The following is a 20,237-nucleotide window of genomic DNA, read 5'->3' as shown; positions in this document are numbered from 1 at the left end:
AAGCATCAGGCCCTCAATCAGACTGCCTATTCAGACTACATGACCACAGTGATGAATCGTTGTATCTCATCCCACTGCCTAATCTATCAGAAGGTTTTGCCTGACAGAAGGAATTCAACTTAAGTCCACAAAGGCCACAAGAACACAACAAAACCAAACCTGTCTTACTTCTCTCTGCTATTTTTCAACTGCTTTGGTGGTGCCTGCAAGTTAGGAGTATAAATTTCTGCATGCTTGGACAGATTAAGGCCAATGTTTTAAATAAACCTTTGTATTTAGGAACACCTGAGTCCCCTGAATGAGATAATGTGAATACCAAAGACATATACAACAACAATAGATTAGAAACTCTTGCACTACAGCGGGGAAGCAATACTTTACATTAGTCTTGAAAAGAAAACTATGACCTCTTCAAACCTCTCTGCCAGACTTGTAAGATTGTAGTCAACAGTCCATCCCTGACAGTTTTGACTGTAACCACAATGGGAACATCCATCCCTTTAGACACAAATGTGAGACTTCAGGTGCCTTTCAGCAAGATTTATTCAAGAAGAGCAGATTCCAAGAGCTTGCAATGCTAAAGACAAAGCAGAGGTTCAGACTGCAGGCTGGCAGTTCTGGGACTGAAGCTGAATATGATTTCTTCCAACATAGCTTCTCCCTGAAAGTAAGTCCTTCCAAGTCTCTGAACAGCCAAAAGATCAGTTGTCAACAACAGCTGCAAAACTGAATTTAACAGAGATTTAGGAAGGTCTAAAATGTTGCAAGAAAGAAGGGTTCCTTACAAGATTTAATACACAACTATCACAGCTTTTCCCTTCAAACTAGAAGCTGAGACTGCAGAACAGTTAACAGACTTATATGAGGCACATTCCTTTATCCCATAAACAGACTCCTTTTTTGAGACCCTTTTCCCTCTGTAAGAAATGCAAAGAACAATTTAAAGTTAGAGAGACTGAGCAGACTCATGCAGAAATTGCATCTTTTTCCACTTCTGAACATATTTGTCTATTAAGTGCCACCCTGAGTTTTAAAGTAAGACCATGAGTTTTAACTGTGTTCCTAGGGCAAGCAGAACTCGCACCTTTGAATTCTGGCCAAATGCAGAAAGGAATAACTCAACACCCAGTAACAACAGTAGCCTTTGCATCCCTAGACCAAGCTATGGAATACAGTGCTTCAAAGATCTTCAGAAATCAGTACACAGCGTTATATTTCTCATTTTCTCTTTATACCCTGATTGAGCTATACTTTCCCTGATCACAAGCATGCAGGGATACATTTCTCCCTAGGCAAGAGTGGCAGTGGAAGACAGAACACTGCTTTCCTGAACACAAAGATCCCTTTCTTTTCTCTCTTCTCCTCAGCTCCCAGACATGGTGAAAAAAGGTTTTCTAAATGATTTGCATTCTCCCCTTTCGCCACTTAAGACCAAACAGATTTGGGAAGCTTGCAGATTACACATTCATTTGCGTACTCACATGAGATGCTCAAAGACCAACATCTGCATTTGTCTTTGCTCCTTTTCCACAGCTTTATGCAACCACAGCCCAAAGTTCTCTCACAGTGAGAGGTAAGTGAAGCAGCTCTAGAGTCTACACTGGCCCAGAAAGTAAGAGCTGCTCAGCTTCTCAGGTTTTTTTTTTATTATTTGTTTTGCCATAGAGTGATCCAGAAATCAGAAAAAGGGAACCAGAAATACTGTTTTAAATGAACTACCATACTTCCCTCCCACACAGGCAAAATTTAAACACTGCACAGACCAGGGTTTGCATTTTTTGTAAACAGCAGATAGCGTCACAGTGTTTAAGACCAATAATTAAGAATTCATGTTGTAAAAAGGTCAAGAAAGGCTACTGGAACATATTTCTTCTCCTTGTCAACTTATCTGTCAGGTACAATTCTACATCTACCACATAGTACTTAAATGGGCATCAAGCAGCAGGAAACCCACTAAGTATCATGCAGCTGGAAGGTGGAAGAAACACATTGTGCAGGACTGTGTGGGGACTGGTGTACAGTACAGAAACCAGCGTGCCCCATGCTAGCTGTAAACCTGTAAGAAGATATTTCAGATAGTTCTTTAACATTGATGGATAGTTACAGCTTTGTAATATGACTGGTCAAACAGATACCGAGAAGACAGAGGAGCACAGGGAAAAGAAAAAAGGACACAACAAAACACATGCCTATCTTTGTTTATTCCACTGAACTTTATCCCCCGCCAAGGAAAGCAAAAAAAATACATAAATAAATAAAGCTACATTTTGGAAAACACACTTGCATAAACAACTCTGTTTCACAGAAAAAACAGACCTGCCATATTTCTTTGGGCTTCTCTAAGATTCAACTTTAGTGCTGGTTAATATTGAATCAGTAGCAGATGTGATTTTCTCTCTTTGGGTTTACTAGATGAGCACAGAAAATGATACAACTTCAGGTGTAAAAAGCAGGAATAGTAATTCTAATTTCTGCCCTACATACTTATAATCTCTTAAGTTTTGTATATATACCAAAATTAACCCATGGTCAAAGCATCATGAATATTTCACTAATGGAGGTTTTTTACTGCAAATGCTTTTGCCAAAAAGAAAATATATCTACGCTGTAACAGTTATAATGAAACTTTGAAAGAGTGGTATAAAAGCGTTTGTCTTTGAGAACTTTTTGATGAATAAAAGAATTCTAACATTTCTGACCCATTAAAAGAAGAGAATATTAAATCCCTGTAAGTATTCTTTTCTTGAAAGACTTGATTTGAACATATGTTAACTATACTCAGTAAAAGATTACTCTGCAGAACAGCAAAATGATGCAAAGGAGGGAAAAGAAAAGGAGGAGGAGGGAAAAGAAGAACCCAGCTGTACCTCATTTCCTGTAGTCTTTGACCTCTTTGCAGGAATCTCTTTATCCTATAAGGTAAGGGTAAGTAAAGAACATTAGAGAGCAATCGTGTATTCACATCAGTACAGATATTACTAGTTTTAAATGCAAATGAAACACTCTCTTTCATGTAGGAAGGCACAAACAGTAACTTTAAAAAATAAGTTGTTGATCCCACCTTATTGTGAAGTTACAACATTCCCAATGTTAACAGACCAAGAGAAAAATATACATCTCTGCTATGCAGAGATTGTAAACAGCAGTTTAGGCATCAGCTGTTTAAAGCACATCAGTCATCCTTCTGCTCACCTGAATAGAATAAAAAAAACAAAACAAAAAACAATATGGAAAATAGGCGTGGAGTTATCCACCATAAAATTAAGTTCACAAAGCTTAGATTAGAAGAGGCAAAGAATATAACACGCAAGTCCTAACCTCCTCATTTCGAAAAAAGGGTAAAAATAGCACAGACCTTCACAACAACTCTTTTCTGGTGCTCACATCCCACAGGAAGCTCTTTCCTTGCTCACACAGCCAAAATTAAAGACTCTCTGCATTAATCAGTCATCACTGTACTGTAATTTAATCCACAGAAAACTCACAGACCATAATCCTTCTCGCCAAACCTTAAACTCTTGAAGCAGACCCAGCAAGGCCTCCAAACAACGTGCGGCTGAAAATGCCCCTTGATTTTATATTAATAGCACCCAGTCCACAGAGCATCTTAGTAATGACAGTTTAAATAATTCAGGAGATTGGGTCACTACTCAGATAGAGACTTCTGAACACACTACAGCTGTTGACTTATCTCACCAGTCCCATCACCCATAGAGTCCCAGCAACAAATCAAGAGAACGGCCAAAACCCTCCCAACCCGTTTGTGTAACAAGCGTGCCATAATAAGCAAACTTAAGTTTAAACCAAAGACTGTCAGTTTGCACCAGTGACATATAAAACAGGCGTTTCATTATTGCTATAATGAAACTCCAGGGAACGTGGCTAACAAGACGTGAAAGTGCTCAGCTGCACCTCACGCCTCGTAATTCTCTAAAGGTGCGATTACCACTTCTCTCTTGGGCATTATTGTTGGCTTCCAATTATAATCCTCCTTTTGGGAATTAAAAAAATACACCAGAAGTCACATAAGTATGTACTGTACGCATCCCACAGCAAGGAAATGCACGTTTAACTGCAGACATAGAAAAAATCCATTTTTTAAAATAACAATAGAAAGTGAGTTCAAAAACCTGTGAAGACAAACTTTAAATGCAGAGAATTATTACATGGTACTGAGACGGCTCCCCGTACCATCAGTCACCTGAAGATTTAAAAGGACAAGTGGTTTATTTACAAAGTTGTGATGCTTCAATACAAATTACTGAACTTCACTGAGAAAATGAGGTGGAGTTACCTCGCTTACATTATTATTCAGACTGGATTAAAATGCCTCTTTTGGCACTACAGACTCGTCTCTTAATTGTTTAAAAAATTCACTTTTAAAAGTGCATTTATATCTAAACAGTACTCAAAGCAAAAATATATACCTCTTTGGATCCAGCAAAGAGTGGAATATCGTGAAATGGGGAAATGTATTTCCCATCTGCGTTCTCTGAAAAATAAAACAACGAAGTAACATTACAAATCTAGATACACATGCCGTAAGATGTCTGCACTGATAACCACTATTATGCAGTACAGAAATCTATGATATGACAACATACGCATCAATTAAGCCTATTCCTGAAGTTTAATTCCAAAGACTGAAAAATAAGCTACATGCAGGACAACGTATTTGATTCTTTGACAGTGACTTACTGGAATCAGAATTACTGCTTTAGTATATTAAATACCACACTTCTCTTTTCTAACTAGCTGGCAATACAAGCTATGGAAAGATGAGAAGATCCCTTCCTTGTCTTTTCCTTTCCTTCCTGGAGATACACAACTATTAACAGAGGGAAAAAAAAAAAAGTGTGGAATACCAAGGGAACCTCAGTTCCATGAGTGATCAGTGAATCTCCATAGCCTTCTAGTAGTATAGCCCTAATGACTTTACTGTATTTCTAGTGAGCTAAATTTCACAATCACAAAGAAAATTCTTCAGCATGCTGAAATCTGATGAAGAGAACATACAAGAAATGGTATAATAGCTCAGGCCCTAGATATGAAACATGATAACCTCAAATCCTGCAAAAATTGACATTACCTTAATGGAGGCCTAGTCTGCACCTCAGCCTTGCTTCCACTGTAGAAAGGAACAAAATTTACCAGAGTAAATGCTGAAGCATTTCAAATCACTTGGCAACTCTTCAGTATACCAAAGCCCAAACATAAACAGAAACATATAATAATATGTTTATATATAATACAAGGCATTAATTAACACTGATCTCAAGGAGTTCCTCCTTTGTTAGCACTTTATGGTAAATGGAAACACAAAACTATTTAGCTTTGGACTACCTCAACAAATAGCAATACATGCTGGCTGTTTTTCATAGAATGGCTTAGGTTGAAAGGGACCTTAAAGGAACCCTGTTTGAGCTGCCACCCACTAGATCAGACTGCCCAAGAGACCATCTAACCTGGCCTTAAAATTCCCTAAGGATGGGGCAACCACAGCTCTGGGCAGCCTGTTGCAGTGCCTCACCACTCTGAGCAAAGAATGTCTTCCTAACATCTAACTCAAATTTTCCCTCTTGTAGTTTAAAGCCATCTCCCCTTGTACTGTCAGTATCAGGCTGTGTAAAAAGTCACTCCCCTTCCTGCTTGAGGAGGATTAAGGCTGCAATGAAGTCTCCCTGGAGCCTTCTCCTTCCAAGCTAAACACCGCAAACTTTCTAGGCTGTCGTAGTAGGAGAGGTACTCCTTGTGGCCCTCCTCTGGACCTGCTCCAACAGCTACACATAATTCTTGTACTGGGGAATCCCAGGCCCAGACACAATACCCCAGATAGACCTTAGAAGGTCAGAGCAGAGAGACAATCGCCTCCCTCACCCTGCTGGCAATTCTTGGAAGCCTCTTAGACCATCCTCCTAATGGATGCAAAGTTTAGCGGTGGGCTGCTTGCTTCCACTGACCGACATGCCTTGCAGCTCCCTGGGGACTGAGCACAAGGAGCCCTGGCAGAGTGCTGCCCACAGGGCACACGATGACTGCAGACGTCAGAGGTAACTCCCGAGAAGCCGACGAACCAAAGACATACACAACAGCAACGGGCTGTAAGGTCAGTGTAGTTAGTGACACGTGTAATGCTGAAGCTCCCGCTGCAAACGGGGAGGCCTCCTGGAGCCCTGCCCACGCTCTCCCAGTGCCACCTTGCTGCTGCTCAGGCTGCAGCCCTGCTGTCTGGATGCCAGTGTCTCCTCAGCATGACGTCTCCAGGAGGGCTGGCCTGGCCACAGGGTACAGGCAGTACTCCCACAGAGCTGACACAAGGCTGAGGCGAGGCTCCTTCTGCCAAACCCATCCTTAGGCTCCCAAGTGCCCCACGTGCCCCCAGCACCTCCACACCCTTCAGGGAGCTTTGCAGGGATCGTGCAGCACCGGCTCTTAGGACCGTGCAGGTCCAGCATGTCCTCCAAAAGGCAGATCTGCCGAGAAATCCCCTCACTTTCCACGCAAACCGCCCCCTCGGGTAGAGGGGAGCCTCAGGGCCGACCCCTCCAGCAACGCGAGAGGCCTCAGCAGGAGCGGCAGACGGCTGCCGCCTCTCCCCGCCGCGCCCCGTCCCGAGGCGGAGAAGGAAGGAGGGGGGAGGGGAGGTCACCGGGCCCCGGGTGCTGCTACTTACTAAAGTAGAGGCGGTAATCGGGAGAGTTGGGCCGCCCCCGCTGCTCCGTGCCGTAGCGGGCCATGGCGCTGAGGCAGCGGCGCGGCGGCCACCCCCACCCCCGCGCCGCCAGCAGCCGCCCCAACCCCGGCAGCGCACGCATGATGGCTGCGACAGCCTCCCTCCCCTTCCTGCGGCCGGCGGGCCTGCGCCGCGCCGCGCCGGCCTCCTGCCCCCTGCCCCGGCTGTTTCCAGCGGTCCCTGCCGGCAGGCCCGGCCTGGCCTGGCAGACAGGGTGCTGCTGCGACAGGGTCCGTTCTCCTCCTGCCGCAACGACGCGGACGGACAGCAGCAATACGTACCGCCACGCTGTGTCTGAGGGGAGGCGCGGCGCTGAGCCCCGAGAGGCACAAGATGGCGGTTTGCCCCGAGGTAGCGGTTGTCGCCGGGCCCAAACTCTGGCTGTGGGGTCCGTGAGATGGCTGCTTGCTCCCAGCCTTGGGAGAACGGGACAGAAGGGAGGAAATAGGGGTATGGAAGGAGTGGTGCCATGGCAGGTTTGTCAGCAGAGGTGTGACGATTGCCATCCTGCTCGCATCCTGGCAATAAAGCGTTCCCTTCTCAGCACACGGCTCCCACACCTGCGCCAGGGTAGCTGGGCTACTGGCACTGATTCCCACAGATAGATAATGCTTGTTATATTGAACTTTGCTGACACATAAATTAGGTTATCATCTGTATTCTCTTTGTAGTGGTTTTGTATTCCTCTATGGACAATGTTCGTGCAGCATTGGTGGCTTTGAATTCTGGTCTCTTTCCCTTCATCCTCAAGGAGGGTTACAGATGGATTTTATCCATGGATACAGGTTGCTTCTCATTCTCTGCTTTTCAAACATTTCTGAAAAGGGACTGCATGCATTTCACTGGTGGAAAAGCAGGCAGAACAATTAGTGTTATTGTTGTCACTCTTCAATCTCAAGCCAGTTGTCTTTGGTGGTCAATATCAATTTTGGATTTTAACCCTAATCTGAATTATGCTGGAAGATTTGTGCAGGATAACTGCATATTTCCCTGGCACATGGTAAAATACCATTACATGGTATTTTAAATATTATTAGGGTGCATCAGGTCCCTCAGTTGGGAAGGCCTCATGGTGGCTCACAGAGAGCAAAGGGGCAGTGCTCAACTCTGCTCTATGGGGACAGAGATGGGGCCTGAAGGAACAGCATGTAGCTGTGTGATGTGAGGGTCAGGGTGCTAGGAAAAGGTTCCTCAACAGAGGGTAGTGGGCATGGCATAGACTCCCCAGGACAGTGGGCACGGCCCCAAGCTGCAGGAGTTCAAGGAGCATTTGGACTATGCTTCCAGCTATAGGGTTTGGGGTTTTGGGTGGTCCTCTGTGGAGCCAGGAGTTGGATTCAGTGATCCTGTTTGGTCCCTTCCAAGTCAGGATATTCTTCTATGATTCATCTTATGTGTGGTGATAGGTAGATTTTTCATGATAGCAAGGGCTCTGGATAAAAAGCTGTGATCTCCTTTCCTCTCTCTCTTTTCCTTTTTTTTTTTTCTTTTTTTTTCTTCCCCTTTTGTATGTGTGTATGCCATTGTTTGCTAAATTTGTCACAACAGGCTTATCTTCAGGAGAGTAGAAAGGGTCTAGGAGTAGACCAATTACCTATATCCACAGAAGCTGCTAAATAGTTGGTGTTTTGTCAGAGGTGGCATCTTTCCCCAGTTCACCAAATGCCAGATTTTCCAGGGTAACCTTCTGTCTTGGACACTTGGGGGTTGAAATTTATCATATAAGGTGTCTGTTTGAAGTTCTTTGTGTTTTGAGTGTGTAAGGAGGTGAGTCATCCATTTTTCATGTGGGGGGAAAAAAAAACAAAACAAAAAACACAACAGAAGAGAATCTTCTCTATTATAAAAAAAAAAAATAAATCTGTTCTGCATTTTCTTTGAGTTGGCCTGCTGCTGAAACAGACAACGTAACAAACAGACATATGCCATGTGCCCACTCCCCTGCTTGGGTCTGGCAAATGTGGGGTTTGTTTATGAAAGTTCAGAGCCTTTGAAAAATTGTTTACTGAGTGCACATGCAGTATTTTTACAACGTTGGCAGTTGGGTGTAGTATTGTTCTAGGAGGAACCCAACATATTTATCTCTCCATACAAGCTGGGAAGTAAAATACACAGTTGTGGTCAAGAGTTGCTGTAAGATGCATGAATTCCGAGTGCAGAGTTCTCCTTTGTCCTGTGAAGTCTCATCTGAACACTTGGAATTTATGAAATATAAATGACTTTCTATTCAGGCTCTTTTTAGGTGAATAAAAAGATGCCATCCTGTTACTTTGCAATGGTGAATGATATGGTAGAAAAACACATGCAAGCCCTGTTAACACTGCCAGAGCAGAGGCCTTACTGTTTTAATACTCCAATGTATCAAAAATTCTTCTAAAACTACAGAAATAATGATGATAAAGCCTGAAATAAATTTGATACTGTTTCTCAGTATTATGCATTACATGACACAGAACATGACAGAAGTATGTACAGTATTCCTAAAGTCAGATTCAGGCAATAATGAAGCTTTCTTACTTAATATTATTGAATCTTTGGAACAAATTCATGTTTTGATTTCATATTTAGATGATGCAAATTCTCTAAAATTACTAAAGCTTTTACAGGCAAGGTTTTTGGTTTTTTTTTTCACTTCTTTTTGTTCCCAAGCATTTTACATCCAAATCCTTGATAGGATTCGGCCAGCAAAAGGTACGTATAGGACTGATCCCATTCACTGACCTTGAAACAGGTCCCACTGAAAGTCGATGAAAATATTGCTATTTATTTCAACGGAGTTAGAAGCAGGTCCATAAGACTTAAGTAGGGTTTACATGGTACTTAGGTTTTATGCTTGCCCTCTGCACAGGGGTGAATCTCATTCCACAAGAATGCCACTGGTGTATAGCAAAAACTCAGCAGCAGTATAATCACCTAAGCCTGAAGGACATCCTTCCTTTAACAGTTTGTACTTGGCACTGTACATTTACTTTTTTTCATATATATGCATTATGTATATGTTTTGTTGGTGAAAATGCCCTACAAATTAAGTGCAGAAAATAATTTTTTGTGTTATAAATAAATAATGATTAAAAGAACAATTTCCCTTCCTCCCAAATGAAAACGGTTTTCATCTTTTCAACTAATAAGGCTTTGCAGACTGTCATTAGTACCACAATGTGCTATTTCAGCGCGTTAGCTCTTGACCGGTGATTACATCATTATCATTAACTTTGCTGTAGCATAACTTCTATCTCTACTGCTTATCAAACCATTAATCGGAAGGAATCAATTCCTGTCAGCCTTTTGCTTTGCTGCTCCCCACTGCAAAAGGGCAGTGCTCATGGGCAGCTGTCCCCCTTTCCAGCCTTCCTGGTGAGCACGTACCTGCTTGCCCTTGCTGCTCCCATGTTGGGGCAGCACTGTTGCTCCCTAGTTCAGGTTGCATCAAGTGAGGCCAGCTGGAGCAGGTTAAAGACAGCTATGTTAGGCTGCTTTTTCACTGAAGCAGGTTAAGGAGTGTGAGCTCCTCTACCTACTTGCAGACCTTTTCAGTGACAGACTCGAGCAAGAAGAGTAAGACAAGCTCTTGGAGTCAGTAACCTCTCTCAATGGCACAGCTGGATTTGGGAGAGGATGTCAGTGCATAGCCTAGTCACACAAGCATTTGTGCTCTACATGCTGACAAATACCTGATGGCAGCAAAAGTCTACATCATCTAATTATAAGGAACAAATTGTCTATTTTGGTAACTAGAAGAGATTTTATTAGGTTACATTATGTTCCTAGTCTTCTAGAGACTAGACTTCCAGAGAAAGTCTTTTCAATGCACCCTTTCCCTCTCAATTTTCAAATTGTCAGACATAGAATTCTCAAAGGATTCCTTAAAAAATATTTTACCTTTGGTAATTCCTACACTCTCTTTTTTACATTAAAACACAATAATGAAGATTCAACCTCCTGTACTTTTATCTGCCTCTCTCATTTGCATGTCTTTTCCTCGTTAGCTTTGATATCACAGTGCCATCTACTTGATGGACGTAGTCAGATTATTTCCCTTAGCAAACTGTCACACAGCTGTAACCCTGCAGAAATCCAACGTCTGCTCAGTTTGATCACCAATTCTCCTCCACCCCTCCAAGCCCGCACCTTGGAAAGCTGGCCTGGCTCCATGCATGTTTTCTGAGCTAATAAAATGCTCTAGTGGAACAATGACAGATCCAACAGCACACTAAGAGCAGTTCAAGCCCTGGTGACCCCTCTCCTTCCTGACAGGTGTTTTGTTTTAAAGCCGGGTCCTTCTCTGTACACATAGAGCACTTCAGCCCTTTGGACATGTAAACTGGGGCAGCAGCTTTGTTGGGAATCAGAAGGCTTCATGGTAGTCAAAGGAGCTTGGTTGCAGAGCCTGGTAGATTGAGCTGTTCCCTCTTAAAAACATCCACAGCATGTTCTGAGCCCTGGAGCTGTATGCTTTATTAATTTCTCCAACAAATATTTAGAGAAGAAACACTAGAGACGGCTAAAAGAAACGATCACTGTGTGCTCGCTTCCAAAGACCTGTTTCTCTACTGGAATCACCAGTCTGGCAAGATCAGCAGTCAGAGGCAAGGTGACATTGCCACACAAAATTACTTCTCACCTACAAGACAGGCTTTTTTCTTGGTCTACACTATGGAAAGGTTTTTGAAGTTTTTTTTTTTTTTTCCTATGTATATTTCAAAGTAGTTTTGATTCATTCATTCATTTGAAAGATGAATGCGTAGTAGACTTCAGTTTTACCTATCCTTAAGTCTTCCATTTTTATTGCTTTTATCCTCATCTGTCAGTCTTTTCTTATCTTACAATTACAGCCCCAGACAGATAGGGTGAACATCCTCACAGCTTCCCAGAGCTCAGAGTCCTTGGTGGGCCTTTCACGTGAGTGCTCTTATCACCTCAACGTTTTGTCTCTCAAAAGATATCTTTGCTCTGACTCATGCATACAAGCAGAGCGAGAAGAGGTACAGGCTTGCTTTTATCTGCACCCAGGTGTGTGTGTGGAGACTGGGGGCTAATAGAGACATCTGAGCCCGTTGCTGTCACCTCCCACCCGTGGAGGGGGTGGAACAGCTCTCTGTAGCATTTCCTTGTACCATGCTGATCCTCTGCTACCCACTAGGTGTAATCGCTTTACTGTGCAGAGGAGAGAGCTAATTCCGAGGATGTAGGGAAGCAAGGATGAGGAGCATCTGTGGACTCATCATTAAACATACTGATTAATCTACCGTTAATTGTAGCAATGGTTCTCAAGCAGGGCCCAGAAGGGAATGTGGGCACGCCATTTCCCATCCTGAAAGATTTCTAATGTTGGCATTGAGCTAAATTTGTTTGCTGCAATTTCACGCTGGCTGGTGGGGGCATGGTGCAGTGCATTAGGAGGCTGTCTTTTTATTGGATGGCCATTGCGCTGAGCAAACCTGAGGTGTTGCCTGGTGTCACTGCCACAGGGCTGCAGCTGCAGTGCTTCCTTCCACTGGTAGGGAACAGCATGCTAATCAGCCCACAGCAGCACATTGAGTATGGGCTCTGGGATACCAAGCTATAAAGAAATATTCCATAACAGCTGTGAGGAACTACAACAAAACAAACAACTTCTTAATGGCCATCAGTCTTGATGGCGTTCCTGGTTCATTTATAGCTCAGGATGAAGATAAAGGTTAACATTGATCATACAACAATAACCCCTTATGTGCAACTACTACAGTTGCTTGGGAACACAAAGCCAATATTTTCCATGTTGACACCAGCACCTGTTCTGTCTTGTGAGTGGAGAGGTTCCATGTAAATATCCCGTATGTGAATGCTAACATCCTCTGGCTTCCAGTTTGCTTAGGAGAATTAAATAATCCAGAGGTCAAAGAGATATTTGCAATGATTGTAAAATGAGCATTTTGTCCACACAGATGCCAGATATTTCTTGTCTTAGAGTTTAGTAACTTTGATGCAGCTCAGCCATCAGTTGCTACCACGGCCAGAAGGGAACAGGAGCTGTTCACTCATTGAGAGCTGGTTGCTAGTGCTATCTGAGTTCTTCATGTGCAGTTCTGGTAGTGCTTTCTCAACTGTTTTATTATAGTTCAGGTGAAGTACAGCAAACAGTAGTAAGAATCTATAGGGATTACATCTGGTTGCCTCTATATTAAACCTCATGTGGAACATGACTTCAGACATGCTATTTTCAGCGTTTTCCATGCTAAGTGGCACAGAGGAGATGTTTTGAGGCTTCAGAAGGGACTCTGCATTTCCAGACTGTGTTGTACACTAGCTTTGGGCTCCCTGCTGCCCCAGAAATGCTGCTGTTGCCTGGACTCAGACCACTACAAGCTCAAAGGCAGGAGCAAACCACAGCTGGCTTTCCCTGCAGCCACTTCCTTGCTGAATGAACACAAACCTTGTCAGACTGCGAGAGAGTGGTGGAGGAAGAGGAAGACACCTCTTGCATGTGGGTAGATTGCTGTCGTAATAAACACCTGAACAAACCATTATATCTTGGCTGGAACTCTTCATGTGTGGCAAAGAGCCTGCAAAGCTCAGAATTTAATAAAAGTTGTTCCTCCACCTCCACCCAGCCAAAGTATATTCCCCAGTTTTCCCTAAGGCAATCTTAATTTAAATAAATATAATAAAATCTCATAGAGATGATGAGATCTGTGCTTTCAGAAAAATGCAGCATGGTAAAATCCTTGAAAGGGTGAATAACTTCTCTGGACAGTGCCAGCTTAAGCAACTACGTGTAAGCAACTGCTCACATGTACCCGTGTCTCTCCCCTGCTGCAACTGCTGGCAAAGCTGTGTGATGAACTAAGCGGGAGAGCAGATTCAGACGGAAAATGGCCCAGGGGGAAGGCAGGGGGCTTTCAGCCAGATCACCTCCTCCATCCAGCTCAGATGCTCAGCTTGCACCCTGCCACCAATAATGGGAACAGGATTGCGGGGGGGGGGAAGGGGACACAAAGGGTGGTGACCGTTTAAACCAGTTTTGCCACCCTTGCTGAATGTCAAGCCATTGCTTGGATAAAAAGAAAACAAACAAAACTCAGGAAATCCCCAATGTAAGGAAATAGGGCAGCCAATTTCCCTCAACTCCCACCCTAATCTGTTTATTCCTTGCTGTGATGCTTGTCCCTGCTCCCTGGGTACCCTTCTCGCCCTCACCGCTGTGCCTCATTAGGAACTGTTGTGGTCTGTCTTACAACACACATGGGTTTCTTGGGGAATAGCAAAGGGGAGAGGAGATGCAACACATGGGCTGCCTGCGTACTGTGTGCCTCCTCTGTGCCAGCACGAGCTCTTCTTGGTATCCTCTGCTTTAGTCATTTGCCAGGTTGTGTGCAGACCGGACACTTTGTGCAGCACTGGCACTGCACCATAATTTGGCATAGAGAATTGCTTAATGGTTTCTTCATCTTTTCCTTACTCTGCAGGGTAGAAATGAGGGGCTTTGGTCAGGAGGCAGCTCATAGTGGAGCAAGCTCTTTTTGGATAAACACAAGTTGGAGATGCATTATCATTGCTGCATTGTATCCCTATGCTCATCACTTTGTCTCGCAAAGTCCTTGGGGATGCAGCATGGCAACGTGGCAGCAGGGCAGCTATGACTCTCACCCACTGGGCGTGTGGCCGCCTCACGCAAGCAGGCTGCCCACAGGGCTCCTGATGCACTGATCCCTAAAAGCAATGGGGCTGCAGGGCCAGTGTCACCGCTGCGGCCATGATTGCTGCTGACGGCTGTTGGAGCTCTTGCCAGGATAAATCGAGTCCAAGCTGAGATGCCAGCAGCTCCTGCTGTTTTGACATGAGTTTGATTAGACCGGCATGACACGGCATCCACAGGCAGTGCCTGAGTGCCAGGGGCCATTGCTTGCAAATAGGATAATAAGTTCTCTCCCAGGGACTGAGCCAGGGGTACTGCGAGCAGCTGTTTTGCTGCCATCAGACCACAGCAAGTTGTCACAACAGCCGCTCCAGGTCCTCCACATGCCTCAGTGTCCCCTTGGTGTGCACAGGCCCTTCTCTGCTCCATGCCTGGGCTTCTACCAGTGTCCCTGTGCAAGAGGAACACAGCACTGTGTGGCATCAGAGTGGGTCGCACGCTGTTTCTGACCTCGCTGAGGGGTTATGACTGCCCTGCAACCAAAGGAGCTAAGGAGCGTCCCCTGAAGTAGGGAAAGGCAGTGGCTGCAGCTTGGGCTGGCTCTTAAACCGGCCCCGTAGGGCTCACACACACGCAGTACGTGAATGCAAACACCGCCTGGGGCGGCAGCTTCCCGGAGGTGGAGCCGCACCGGTACAGGTGGAAAGGCTGAGCCTTCCCCTGAGCAGTGAGCTGCCTGCCCAAGATCACCCCTCATCCCCTGCCCCACACCAGCCTGGCCATGGCGAGCACGGACGGCGTAGGGGGCCGGAGGAAGAATTTGGCCCTGCTGCGGCACAGGCTGTACATGGGGGAGAGGAGGAGGACGGAGCCCGTGTTTGAGAGCAGCGGGGCTGGGGAGCACGGTGCCTTGCGCAGGAGTCAGTCGGACAGGACGGAGTACGGCCAGAAGCTGCAAGGTACCCGGGAAGCATGCTGGGTGCTGCGTTGCCCGCGCTGGGTGGGAACACGGTGCCTCTGGGGTGCTGTCTGGCTCTGGAGACGGGCACGGCAGACTCTACCCAGGCACCTGTACTGCAGGACTGAGCGATTTTCCCTGCTCACCACTCACGTTTTCTAAATCCCATCGTGCACACAGCGCGTGAAATGTAACTGAGGTCAGTATGGAGGTTCTGGTGTGTTCCTGTGTAATGCATCTGCAGCAGGGGTCTTTCTCCTCTTCTTGACCAGAACACATCTGCAACACAGGCAGTGACTTGAAAAGGCCATGTCTCCATCCTGGCTGTCTTTTCTTATCGCACATAGTGGGCTGTACACTGACTGATCAGAAGCATCGAGGGCAGTTTTGTCTTTCAGTTGAAAATCCCAGCATCTCTAATGTGTTAATCTGTTGCTCAGATTGTATGAGCCTGAGATGAAATATATCCAAATGCATGCTTTGATGGATATGCTGGTTTGAATTATACCATTATAAAGAGCGTTTCTTTTCGAATAACCAAGTTGCGCCTGGGCCAGGAATTGCCAAATTATGTCAGTACTGGGCCTGTCAATTACAAATTAAATGCAACACCACAAATGGAGGAAAAAGGACGAAAGATGTGCATAGCTATTTCTGGGAGAGCTCTCAAACACAAGCTGATGGATTTCTGTGAATTTTCAGGGTCTTGAACTACAAGATCTCATCACAAATGCGGGGTTTGAGAATTATCACAATATAAACATTTATTACTAATAGTGATATAACTGCCTATGACAATCACTCTTGTGGCAGTAATCCTTTATGGGGAGGTAAAGTAGAAAAATACCTTAGGTTACTGTATTATGGTTTTGATGCATTTAATTAGGAAGCAATTTTCTTTCAGAGAGACAATAAAAGCAGAAAATAAAATAATAAATCAGAAAATAATAGGATTTATATGGGGGCTGCATATGCTGACAGCAACTGAGAGGTTCATTGATTACAGCGTTGCCTCCTCGTGACAACTAATCAATGGGAAGATGAAAGATGTTCAGTTAAGTCGGGCATGGCTCTGGCAGAGGTGCTTCGGGTGTGAGTGAGAATCAATGCGGCCAGGTGGCCGAGCTCCCGGCACACGTACACGTGTGTCACTGGAACAGCAGTTTTGCTTGTGCAGTGGGCTGCCCATGTCAGGTCTGGTTGTAGAGTTGGGAACCAGCCAAATACACCAGCCCTTCCCCTCCCGCATGGTGCGCTCATTCCAGGACTCTCTCTTGTTAGAAGTCTGGAGCAAAGGAGGCAGGGAAGCCTTGGCTGGCATGACAGTGTGTGAGGTTATGCGGATGGCCACGGGCCAGCATGGTGGTAAATCCGGCTTTGCAGCTCCCACCTCCAGCTGAGGCTGCTGCGGCCAAGAATGGCAGAGTGCCCACCCAGTGCTGGCTTGCTGTGCATGCTTATGTCTGCACAAGAAAAATGCTGGTGGGTTACGAGGCACTTGCAGGCTTTGCATTCAATCAGAAGTTGGCTGTCCTCAGAGTAAAAGTACAAAGTGGGTAGGAATTCCTATGAAGGGTATTTATATTATTAGTAGAAAGACATGGAGCTGTGTGTAAAGGCCTGATCTGGATCTAACTGTGGTGATCCAGATGTGCCTGAATGTGATGAAGATCACAGGTCCCAGACCTGATCTGTTACCCACTAATGCCAATGAGATACTCCTTTTATGTTTTCCATTTTTTTTAATCAGTGCTTAAATACAATTAGTATTGAGGGAAGTGTTTTTATTTCTAGAATCATAGAACAATTTGAGTTGGAAGGGACCTTTAAGGGCCATGTGGTCCAACCCTCTGCAATGAACAGGGATACCTACAGCTCCATCAGGTGCTCAGAGCCCCTCCAGCCTGACCTTGACTGTCTCCAGGGATGGGGCAACCACCATCTTTCTGGGCAACCTGTGCCAGTGCCTCATCATTCTTAGTGTAAACCGCTTCTTCCTTATGTCCAGTCTAAATCTCCCCACTTTTAGCTTTAGTTTGAAACCATTTCCCTTTGTCCTGTCACAAAACTTTTCAGCTCTTCTACCTTGGTAAAAAAAGCAAACAGTTATGTTGGTGATGCAAACACTCTGTTGCGTATTGTCAGGTCTGGAGTCTCTGATGGCTCTGAAATGGTAAATGTTTTGCAAAAAGATTCAAGTGACAATAGTTTGTACTTGGATCTGGTCCTGCATGAATTGGAGACACATGTTTGGAAAGCTCCGTGTTCAGTTAACTCCCCATAGTTTCCTGTTAATGTGTTTTCTAACAGGTGGTCTGCAGAGCTGTAGCAGGCACTGCACAAACAAGGATGTGGAGGACAGGGAGTAAACTGTGCAGATGTGAATCTCGCATGAGTAGGACAGGTTTCCAGTGAGAAGCAGGGTCCTGCCAGAGCCTGCAGGACCCTGCTAATGAAAATCAACCCAGGTTGAGCATGAGGAGTTAGATATCTTTGCACCCCAGTGGACTTCCTGCAAATTTTGTTCTTTTATATGGAATCAAACTGCTTTCTAAAAGAGGGTGGGGAAAGGGATCTACCAGCCAGATACCCATGGCAATCAAAGTGGCTTGCTCTGTAAGTCTACAAACATAAGAACAATAATAGCATTGTCAAAGTGCAAACTTTTGCAAGTGTTTTTCATTTCAAAATGAAGGATTCGTTAAAAAATGCAAGTAACCATTTTCAGGTTGATTATTATCCTAGATACATCTATTCAGTACCTTAACACGTGTGAATGCCTCCCCTTTTTCCTCCTGTTGATAAAGGAAGCAAGGTGCAAAGTAACCATTATATTCTCCAAGAGCTTGACTAACCTGAATGCACCCATTTCAGCTCATCCTGTGAGATAACCAAGTGCCACCAGCTCCATTTTAGATAAGGGGAAGCAAGGTGTTGCTTTCAAATGGCAGGTTGGTGAGACAGCCATGCAGCCACCTAGAGCTCAGCTGGGATGAGTCCAGACACACCTTGATCGAACTCTTCTTGGCACTCCATCAGCTGGAAGCGAGCATCACTTTCCTAAAGAGGGAAGAAGGGGGTTAAGGAAGATAAATTCACTAGGACTTGAGACAGATATAATATGGAGGGTCATTTTAAGAACTTAGGTCCAGCTTCTATGATATTTCTACAGCTCTATGTTCGCTATTTCCTGTAGTGCAGGATTTTCTCCTGCAAATATGCTCTTTCTACTATCCTTAAGTGGCACAAAATAATATTTAGCAGCTGTTTTCAGAAGTATTACCATAGCTGTTCAGCTGGTAGGTGCTGGTCTCCTACAGCTGAAAATCCATCAGTAGCAGATGGAAAAGTAACAATATCAGTATCTATGTATTGCATTAATGCTGAGATCAATCGTGAATTAACCTACAGCTGTCATCATCCTGGTGCAGTACCTATATGCATAGATGTACCTATTGGCATATACATGTTTGCAGAATCAGGGCAGACTGTGGTAGATGACTAACGGGGATAGACACCATCAGCCAGAAAGGACAGAATAGTAAACAGAGGTTTCAAACATAGTTCACTTCTGCTAAGGTTTCTTGTTCATTTGTTTGTTAATAAGCACATGAAAAACTTGTGCTTGGTATGAAAAACAAGCTATAGAAAGAGCTGAGTTCCCGGAAAGAGCTGGAGATGAACATTCACAGTGTTCACCAAGGTGGTATGTGCTTTAAAGATACTCCTTGCGTTACAGATCTATGACATACTAACTTCTTTCTAACTAGCTGGGAATGGGTCATCTGTGCTATCAAATGATTTGCACATGCACTAATTTCAGTGCATCAGTATTAGGTACACTGATGCAAATCATTCAGCTATCACAACATATTGCCTCAGTTCTGCTAGCCGAACCCTAGATTTTGCTTTTTGCCTGTGTCTGATGTAGTTCTGAGAAATAACTGACACCGCAAATGAAGCCAAAACCCACAAAATCATAACAATTCCTGGACAGCTGCCACCCCTTGGTATCCTAGAAGGACCCTCATTCCATCCTGTCCTGCCCGCCCACAGCTTGCCACTCCTTCCCACCAGGCACCTGATGACCTGGCCTCTGCATCTCCTGCCAGCAGCAGAGATCCTCCATGTCCCTCCCCAGTTCCTTGTTTGCTTTGTTCTGTACTTACTGATTAACTTTCTGTGTGCTAAAATGCAGATGATTTCCTGTTGCAAAATGTATTGATTTTTGGAGCATCTGGTTTGCTGAATGAAGTACAGAAAGGAGGAGAAGTCCGGATTATTTCCTGATGTGTAGGAGATGGCTTGATGAAAATATGCCCCCATGTGCAAATTTGAACTCGGAGGATCTAATTCTGTTAACTTTTACTGTAATAAGCCTGGAGGTATTTCTTGACCTTACTGCAGTGACAGCCGGACTGGGAAGTGATCTCATCTTCTCAGACCAGAATCCATTTTGTGCTGCTGTGTTTGCACAGCACTTAGCACAGTAAAGTCCTGCTGTGTGCTTCAGGTCTGGAGGTGCACGTGTCCCCAGTGGGAGCAGTTCAGAGATGCAGTCCTTCCTTGGTTCTCCCATTATTAATATACTGTGGCTCAGTGCCACAGGAGCGGTGTATTTTTATCAGTGTATGACGCTCTGGGAAGGTTTGTTTGTAGGTACTGGTGCTAACAATGAGGGCATTCTTCTGTCACCTGATGATAAGCTTTCTTCCCTTCCCCTGTGGTCACATGGGATCTCTCTGTAGTCCTGTCAGCACATATATAATTAAAGCAAGCTGCTGTCAAGGAATTGAAGAAAGAACTTGAATATTGAATGTAAATATTTTCTGCACCTTATGGAACAAGACATGATCAAAGATGGAATGACCTAATTGCACGTAAGTCTCTGGCTTTATGAGCAAACCTGTTGCCCTGGAAGCCTGCTGCAA

The 20,237-nt window shown here is 44.6% G+C and overlaps 2 protein-coding genes across 6 annotated transcripts in view; one reads left to right on the top strand and one right to left on the bottom strand.

Moving 5' to 3' along the window:
* The window catches only part of PPA2 (inorganic pyrophosphatase 2), a 36,253-nt gene extending 29,034 nt beyond the window's left edge, over positions 1-7,219 (bottom strand). The window contains exons 1-3 of one of the 2 annotated variants that reach the window (XM_085222385.1): positions 7,015-7,219; positions 4,428-4,492; positions 2,868-2,912 (exon numbers count right to left, since the gene is read on the bottom strand). In XM_085222385.1, coding sequence (XP_085078511.1) covers positions 2,868-2,912; positions 4,428-4,492; positions 7,015-7,204 — 300 coding nt within the window. In that variant the 5' untranslated portion in view covers positions 7,205-7,219. Of the gene's footprint in view, positions 1-2,867; positions 2,913-4,427; positions 4,493-6,673; positions 6,856-7,014 lie in introns of those variants that run through there. The other variant, XM_085222386.1, reaches the window with a different exon arrangement.
* Positions 7,220-14,990: 7,771 nt separating this feature from the next.
* ARHGEF38 (Rho guanine nucleotide exchange factor 38) overlaps positions 14,991-20,237 on the top strand; it is a 39,164-nt gene continuing 33,917 nt past the window's right edge. For 3 of the 4 annotated variants that reach the window (XM_010709794.4, XM_085222368.1, XM_085222369.1), the window contains exon 1: positions 14,991-15,307. In XM_010709794.4, coding sequence (XP_010708096.2) covers positions 15,130-15,307 — 178 coding nt within the window. In that variant the 5' untranslated portion in view covers positions 14,991-15,129. The remainder of the gene's footprint in view (positions 15,308-20,237) is intronic. The other variant, XM_085222367.1, reaches the window with a different exon arrangement.

Source organism: Meleagris gallopavo, chromosome 4, assembly GCF_905368555.1.
Source record: "Meleagris gallopavo chromosome 4, MGAL_WU_HG_1.1, whole genome shotgun sequence".
Lineage (NCBI taxonomy): Eukaryota > Metazoa > Chordata > Aves > Galliformes > Phasianidae > Meleagris > Meleagris gallopavo.
Note: the sequence above shows the minus strand (reverse complement) of the source record. Positions and strands in the feature narration are given on the sequence as shown.